This window comes from Hyalella azteca, unplaced genomic scaffold, assembly GCF_000764305.2.
Source record: "Hyalella azteca isolate HAZT.00-mixed unplaced genomic scaffold, Hazt_2.0.2 contig1962, whole genome shotgun sequence".
NCBI classification, from domain to species: Eukaryota; Metazoa; Arthropoda; class Malacostraca; order Amphipoda; family Hyalellidae; genus Hyalella; species Hyalella azteca.
The window spans coordinates 32,168-41,155 of record NW_025932253.1 but is presented as its reverse complement, the minus strand read 5'-3'; the positions used below and the strand labels follow the sequence as shown (position 1 = coordinate 41,155).

At 37.2% G+C, this 8,988-nt stretch overlaps 1 protein-coding gene across 1 annotated transcript; it reads left to right on the top strand.

Moving 5' to 3' along the window:
* Positions 1-2,676: 2,676 nt before the first annotated feature.
* Positions 2,677-3,639, top strand: LOC108671033 (twist-related protein 2-like). The gene is made up of 2 exons (XM_018158516.1): positions 2,677-2,723; positions 3,099-3,639. Exons 1-2 carry the CDS (start codon positions 2,677-2,679, stop codon positions 3,637-3,639), a joined length of 588 nt encoding a protein of 195 aa, XP_018014005.1.
* The last annotated feature ends 5,349 nt before the right edge of the window (positions 3,640-8,988 follow it).

Sequence of the window (8,988 nt, the reverse complement as noted above, 5' to 3'; positions counted from 1 at the left end):
GGCGGTCAGGGACGCCCCTCAACGATTGTCCCATTACTGTCCCGCTCCGTGATGGGCCGACCAGTCCTGACTGTGTTGATAAACTGTTGCTTATTGCAGGACGAAATTTTGTCAATGCGTCACTGTCTTTAACTCGGTTATTACACGGTCAAGAGCAGTTCTAAGAATACACGGTCAAGAGCAGTTCTAAGAACAAATTTTAGTTGAAGCCTTGCGTACGAGTAGAACTTATTTTCTGTTTTCTCAGTAAAACATTAATTACAGTTGAGGTAAGGACTCCATACAAAATCAGTTTCTTTAACTTTTTCATGGAATAACTTTATGTCATATGTCTTTATCTCCCTCAATATTGTTTCACTCTGATTTTCCGATGCCTCGATCGTTTTTCGAGCCCAGAAAGTATTTCGTGTCAAGAAAGCTGCCCAAAACTATCGCTTAGTAGAATATTTTGTTTATTGGTCAGTGCCAAAACAAAATTTAAGTAATGTTTCACACTCTGCGACAGACTCGCTATAGTTGGCTTAAGGTTAATCTGGGTCTGTTTGGCCACTCGATCGCAATCAGCGACCGACTTGTCTGAATTGTCTTGTCGACTTTATAGTCTCATGCGAGCATGTTAAGAATGGGTTTGGCCAAGCCTACTGCGCCTGCAAGTTGCCCAGAGACTGCACTTCAAGTTTCAGACGGAAGGCAGTGGGCAGAAACCTCACGGACGTTCATGGCCGCTTCTCAGCACCTGCCCGTTCAAGTGAAGCTTGAACGGGCAGAGTAGCGCCGTTACACGCAGAAGTAGTAGCGCCGTTACTTCTCTGTGAAGTGGTAACGCCGTTACACACAGTAGTAGTAGTGCTGTTACACAGAGTAGTAGTAGCGCCGTTACACACAGTAGTAGTAGCGCCGTTACACACAGTAGTAGTAGCGCCGTTACACACAGTAGTATAAAATCTTGAATGGTTACAAAAATTAGAGAATATCACAACACAGCTAGGCGAACGTGATGCGATACAAATTAGAAGGGAGCGGCTTTGGTAAAAAATATGGTATTTACTGACCGATATTTCTGAAACTTCGTTCATATATGGAAAACACTAATACAAGATCTTTTCGTTCGTATTTTTTAGAAAATGAAGGAAGACGTGAAATGCGTAGAAAACGGGAAAAAGAGAGAGACTTCTATAAGTCTGTCATCTTATTCGATTTACGAGCTGAAACATCGAGAGACAAATCATTCAATTCGCAATAAAAATATCTAGCAACTATAGAGACCCTTTTTTGTTTTTATGATTTATTTATTTCTACACCCCTCCCACACCCTTTTCCCCCAGCGTTGACAATATGTAAATCAAACAATGGATAAATAAGAAAAAATCGCTTCTAGAGCCGCTAGATATTTTCTTGACCAATCGAGAGATGTGCCTCTCAATGTCGTGGCTTGGAAATTAAATGAGAAGATAGATTTTAAATAATGTAAAACATTTAGAATTTTTTCATGAGAGTCAAATGAGTGAAAGGAAATAAAACAAGTAAATGCTGAAAAAATGATTGGCAATGTATCCTCAGCCATCTCATCGCCTATTTCTCGTAATGAAGGTACCACCACGCTGCAAGGGATCCCTCAATGAGTCAATGGGGGTCTCTGCATGCCTTATTATTGTCCAGTTCAACGCGAATAATACCCTATAAATATAGCTATTCTTAAATAAATCTCTGTAAAAAAGTATAAAAAAATGTTCATCCAGTTTTGGCTAACGCAAAAAAACTGAAGCACGCACAAACTTGAAATTTTTGCGTTCGATTAAGAATTTTTTTTTATTTTTGACATCAACGCTTGCCTTATAACATTATGCTCGTAATGGTACGAGTAGGTGAGTAGTTGGTACCTTAAAAATCAGGCATAGGCTATGTGCTTGGCATGTGGGCTCTCTATACCATGTTTTTGGTTATTTAATTAAGTCAATGAACGATCCTATTATTTACCGTTGATAAGTAAAGTAAGGTAAAGTAATGTGACGTAAAGTAAAGAAGTACACTGAATCTAACTCATGAAAGATGATAAAAGAAAGTCAATTTTATAAAGAATTGTGGGGAAATAATACTGCTGACAAATTTCATTAGTCATTAAAAATTTTAATTTGGACCAATTAATCACATGTTTATTTCGATCGGATTTTTGAATTGAAAATTTAAGATAATAAAAGAGGGAACAGCGAATGAAACTAAATAGGAGTCCATGAATTTTGAATAGTCCAACAAAACAATAGATTCTTCTTCATGAGGAATATTCATTAAAATTTAAGGTCATATCGCAGCTGAAAACTATCAAATTATGATAATGGCTGCTAACCGCTACTCCATCATTCGGTGCTGCCCCTAGCACATTCTATTTTTAGGTGCCTTTTTCTTGCGCTTGACTACCCAATCCGTTCATAAAAAAATCCATTTTTTGGTCTCGTGCCCAACAGTAATACCTACACACAAAAATTAAAGTCATGGCCAGCGGTGGTGTACACTCGTCTTTTCGCTGCTCCCTATTGGCTGGAAGAATGACCACGTGACTCAATTATCCTGGGACGAGCTTCTGCTGTTGGCTAGTGCTGGCTGCGGTTGCCCGGTGGTCAGGATATAAGCTGGGCATTTGTGAACGACCGCAACAGTGGCAACTTTGCGGCCGCAGTTATGGCTGTGTCTGTGTGTGTGGCTTCCAGTGACTCTCAGCGGGCCAGGTTCGTGCGGAACGTAGTCTCTTCCAGTGCAGTTGGAAACCCACAAAATCAGCACTTTACTTTAGAAGATTTAGTTCACAGAACATTTTTCAACAATCATATCTCCAAGACTGAGAAACGCAGCTTTAATGATTATTATAAAACTAAAGACAATCGAAAGTTATCACTTGAACAGAACATCCAAGATTCAAATTCATACACGGAAGAACTAAATCAAAATGTACTGAAATCGATGCCAGAAACGCCTTACACGCATAACGAAATTGAACCTAGGATTTTGTCTAGAATATATTCTGAAGGTAGTCCGCCAGCAGCAAGTCGATATTTTTTCAGTGAGCTCTCTCCTTATACTTTTGAATCTTCATTTCACATCAGCCAAAATTCAGCCCAGTCACTAGGAAGTCCAGGACTGCCATCACTGTTCAGACCAAGCACCAGATCTTCGCTTAGTCCGTGTTCGTCTAATGGCTCACCGTCTTCTTCTCCTCTGTGCCCGTCTTCTTGGTGCTTTGGGACTTCAGAAGAAACTCATATATCGCGAACAGACCCAATCAACTCCGCTGAAAAGCACCTACTGAAACCCAAAAACTATAACCGCAACTCCATCGTTGAAACAGAAACGAAAAAAATTGCACCCAAGTTGAAATTTTATGGCACTGGAGCTCATTGCTCCTCATTATCTTCGTCTGCAGCGTGCAAGAGGCAAGGAAACAAACTCACCAGCCGCGAGGTATTGAAGAAACGTCGTTTGGCCGCCAACGCCCGCGAAAGAAGGAGAATGACTGGCCTCAACGAAGCCTTTGACAGACTGAGGGAGGTGGTGCCGGCCCTCACTGGAGACCAGAAGCTGTCCAAGTTTGAGACTCTTCAGATGGCACAGACGTACATCAACGCTCTCTCCGATCTGCTGCACTAGAAGCGAAGACGTTGTTCTGCTGGGCACATGAGTCCTGATTCTCAAATAATCTGATCAAGTAAGTAGTGCCCATGAATCCAAATGTTATACAAGAGGATGCAGGGACATGTTTTAATGCTTGGTCATAAAATATATATGATAAAGCCAGCGATCCAAGCCCAGCATCTGATAATTATTGGTAAAACATTTGTAAAAATCCAGGCACAAAACAATTGTTGCATTTCTTTTCGGTCAGCTCGTGCCTTCACTAAACTTGATTAATAATTTTATTTCACCACTGGAAATGCTGTGTGGTATGAGCTGCCATTAGCATGATGGTAGCATGATTAAAGTTTAATGAACTGAATGATTGAAAGTCTCATTGAACTTTTAATTGCCGAGAGATTGGCAAGACTGCGGAAGTTCCAGCATTCACAGGAGGTAATAATTGTTTATTGTTGACATAAATAAAATTGATATATGTGCAAAATTCGTAATGCCCAATCAAATCGATATATCGCCTTTCAATGCCAAGACGCAATGGAAATTTTTGGTTTATTTCTTTTTTAACTGATGGCACATTAATCGCTATAACTATAAATTTGGCTTCTCAAGTGCACAACAATTAACGCAATGCCTACATTCGCATTATAATTGCAATGTAACCATGCATGACGGACATTTAGTAAATTGTGTGTATGTTCGTATGTTTCTCGCATTTTAAATGATTAGACTTTTAATGTCTCATAAGTGATCCTTTGAATGTTTTAAAGCCTGAATTTAACTTTTGACGTCTCTCTTCCTTCAGAGCTTCTTGAAAATTATGCTGTTCTAAGCTGCGGAAACGGCCTTCACTGTCCAAGAAACGTGGATTGACTTGTTTCCAATAAACAATCACTACTCGTATTTGATATCAAGTACCTGAAGTATGGAAGTTCTTTAGTTTGGAAACAGCACGGTTTCAGGCAGTCTGAAAGAACTGGAAATTAAGGTATTAGATTGAAGATTAGAATAGAATTTTTGATTACCAAATTATGTCTTTTACCGGTTAATAATTTCAATAGCTGGATATAAAGTATATTTTCCATCAACAGGTTCAATGATCGAAAGTCAGAATTTGTATTGTGTAGTGGATGACTCATATTTTTTGTTGACAAATACTGCAGAAGACTAGACTACGTCATAACGTTAAAAAATAATACTTGGCTAGCCAAACAATAATATTATTATCAATACCCAAACAAGCATTCTGGTCAATCTGTGGCATTGTTTTATCTCTAGCGGATTCGGAAGAAACTGGTAATTTATATTACATGTTGTATCTACATTTCCCCAATGATAATGTCCATAGTCTTTACAAAACGGGGACATGTTCATTTGCTCAAACTGGCATCCATGGTCCGTATTTTAACTTTTGCAAAAGGAATTTTCTCATTCCACTGTTTAATGCATCACATTCGTCACACGTCCGTCAGACAATTTTTTAGCTTTCATCCATTTATTATGCGTTGCATCCAAAAAGGTTGTATGACGGTGATTCATTTTGAAAAAAAACTTGTCAACAAATTTCATACTCATAAGTTCAGATAATACATGTATTTTAGCTTTTCTAGATTAGGGCTCTTTTCATTCATTATACTATGCGAGGAAATCTAATTTTTACGAGTAATCTGGTAGTTTAAGAGGACCAATCGAAGCAAACGTTGTCAGATCCAAAGAAAAAATATATATTCAAATTAGTAGTGTATTGATTTCCCCATATTTCCCGTTATAATTGCCTTTCTCCAATGCTTGTAAATTAATTTTATCTATATATGAATATCTGGAATTAATAGTTGATGAAGGTCAATATATTATATATGATATGCGTATCAGATTGCCTCTAGGAATAACAGTATGTTGGACTAATTGGGGAAAATGAATTTTATTCATTCTTCATAAATGAATCTGCATTTGAGCAAATTTACAATAAAGATTGCTCGAGATAAAGGTCTGATTGTGGTAAATCAGTCGTAGGACAATATACGTACGTGCGTTAATTAGATATATACATATTTTTTTAATCGTCTGTTGCAAGCCACATAATACCTCATCAAGAATTCATCTTGCAAATCCCCATAATACCGATTTTGAAGACATTAGATAAAATCATGCACCAGCTCCTGCACGCATGTTTAACGGCTAACTGAAGGATTTCTCGCTTAATCCTACCATAAAGGTAGACGCGTTACGCATATAAGACGGTGAAGATGATTGCAGCGCTCGATGTATAGGAGAATAATTACCAGCCATCAAACACGCTGGTCGGAGGGCTTGCACTTGACGCGGGGGGCGGACCAAGCTTCGCATGACGTAGCTTCCTTCAGGGAAGAGCTGCGCATCTGTACGTAGCTTCTGATCGCGATCGAGTAAAATTACAGTGGCATTTAAATAATATACATAAACATGATCACCTGATACCCGATTGGGTACGTAATATAAAAAGATATCAGTTTATTTGTGGTTGGTGTTCATTATGGCCTCCAACGATAAGGCCGATGCTTCCCCTTTTACTTTCTCCAATGTTTTTTAATTGTATTTTATAACTGCCAAGAACTTCAAACCAACAAAATATATAATTTATGTATATCATCGCTTTCATCTGAACAATTTGTAATTTTTGTTTCGTCGTTCACCAGGCAGGAAGGTACGAAGCTTTCTTCATTAAAGTCGTTCTACTTTATTTGTAATAATTTACAGAAAAAAATAATCCAAGTTATACGAGAACTAGCAGGACGATACGCAATATTAAGAATATCAAAGATCCTTCCATTTTCTAACGAGAAACATTTAAGTGAACCACAGATTCTTTGTGAGGTAATAAAACACAATTAAATCAACAATTTTTTGAGAGGCAGCGAAGCATTAAAAAATTAACTACAGTTTTTCATGATGTAACGAAACACTAACAAGTATACCACATCTATTTTCCGGCCAAATAGCTTTCTTGTGGCTTTGCTCTGGTATTCGAGATAATTTTAAAATACGTGCATTACATTGAAACTTATTTCATGAAAATTCAAAGATGGGAAATCAGACATGTATTCACTTGACAACTTTGAAAGCGATCCAAAGGAATTTTGTGCGAGCAGTGAGTTTATTTTTTTTAATAGACACGATGATTATCTATCTCTTTCCCGGTTTTTTTCTCAACATAAAAGTTTGTATATGGACTCCACCGAACAATTGAAGCAACGAAAGATCCCGAGAAATATGATTAAGGTCAAATTTTTCGCTTAACCAAAATTCTGATGGTAAATTTGAATAAAATGTCCCACCATGATGTAGGAAAGCGATATATTTAACAAAATACAAGAAAAAGTTTATGAATTTCAATTTTTCATCATTGTGAGAATCTAATTCGTAGTATATTTTAGTTACTTCGTAATGCTTTATATCCAGCAAATTAATAATAATAATAAAAATAGAATAAAACTAGAAATCGGCTGGAGTACGGCAAAAAAAATCAAACCACTACCTCCAGGTAGGAGCAGGATAAAGCTCCGAAGACTTGAGTGATGCAAGCAGAATTATATCTAAAATTGGAAAGAATCATGGGATGAGTATTCTATACCTAAGATCCCTAATACTGAATCGCTCAACATCGACGCCCTGATCGATGCATCGGTTGAGTCACTATCACAACTACAACATTATAGTGAATATCAACGGTGTAACTGACGTCGCACATCAATGGGGCGCTCGTTGCAACACGAAACAGAGCGATTTCCTAGTCAACAAATACAGTTGTGTTGCCCCATCATTCAGCAGTATTAGTTCATGCTGAGCAGTTCGTACGGTGTACCTGTGTTCGAGAGCGACGTCAAAATTTTTAGCTTCTGTAACGGTTTTTTCGATTTACGAATTTTAGAACATTACATATTTTCAAATAAAAGCCTTGCTTAAAAGCCGCACTCAGTTCTTATCCTCATAGGATTTTAAATAGGTAGGCCAGTCTTCTTCAGTGTATTTTAAGTTGATTCATTTATTATTTGTTAATTCAGGTTTCAATGTTTACCTGTGAATTTGGGATTCCAAGTTAATTGTACTCCGAAACGTTTTCTTGTATAGTCAATTTATCTGCCATCTTCTTTTTTTTTAATTCTGTTGAAATTTGATATTCAAACTAGCATGTTATTTCTGTACTTGTATAATGAACTGAGAATTATCTAAAATTTCATCATTTAGAAGAAACCCAATCTTCACAAACAGCTTAAGAAACCCCTTATTGTACCTCAAAAATATAATGTTACATTTAGATGTTAATTTCGCCCTGCTTTGAGTAGCACGAAGCAAGATATAAAATTGAATCAATAATCAATTGAATCTCAAAGTCTGGCACACGAAACCAGAACTGCTTCTCTGTTGGTCGCTGCTCCTGTGCTGTGTGTTTACTGTTAACAACTTGCAACTATTCGAAACTTATAATGAAGGCAAAAGATAATTATCTCTGAGACAAACTGCGTTGAAGATTTAACGGAACATTTAAATGATTTGAATAATTGATACCGTATAGCCAATAGTACATTTTGATACATCAAAACCTAAGCTAAACGTATACTTATGAGTTCGAATATTCGCACCACAATAAAAGTATTATATAGTTTTCATCCGTTAACTCATTATGCATACGCGCACAGTGAACCCATTCCTTCGACTGCACTTCAACTCAACTGGAAAATATTGATGTTACTTTAGTCAGCATTTATTAATTGAAGTTTACGTTGGTGCATGTAAAACAATAAATCTATATAAACTACTAAGAGATACGCTGTTACGTTTGCTAGTCGTATGACTAAGTCCAGGCTAGCTCTATATAAGGAGGAAGATGGGCAGAGACGAGACTATAGGTTTGGGGAATTGTATTTGGTGGAATCTGGTATACAACTGAAGTATAAAGGCTTGCTGGCCTTACATGACCTACTATTGACAGCATAGTAGTTCTACTCTAATTTGATCAATACGTAAACACGTAACATACGTCCTTCAAAGTTCAAGTTATATTTGGCAAAAAAAAACAGGTTTTGTTGTTTGTCAATATCAATAACCTAACTTGCACGGGCAAGTTTTTTAGAGTTTGCGTGTATCTACAAATCTCAAATTATATATCTGAGTGATTTTTTGGCGGCTCATCCAATTCAAGTGTTCAGTTCATAACAAGACAAAACTTTGAATTTTTTGGCAGTGGCTTACGTTTACGAAATTAACGTGAAGACATGATGCAAAATACAAAATAAAACAAAATTTAACGCACCGCACAAGATCTTAACTTGCGATTGTACGAGTTCGCGCGCCATTAGTTCAAAAGTTCTGAACTTGCGGACAGTCGGA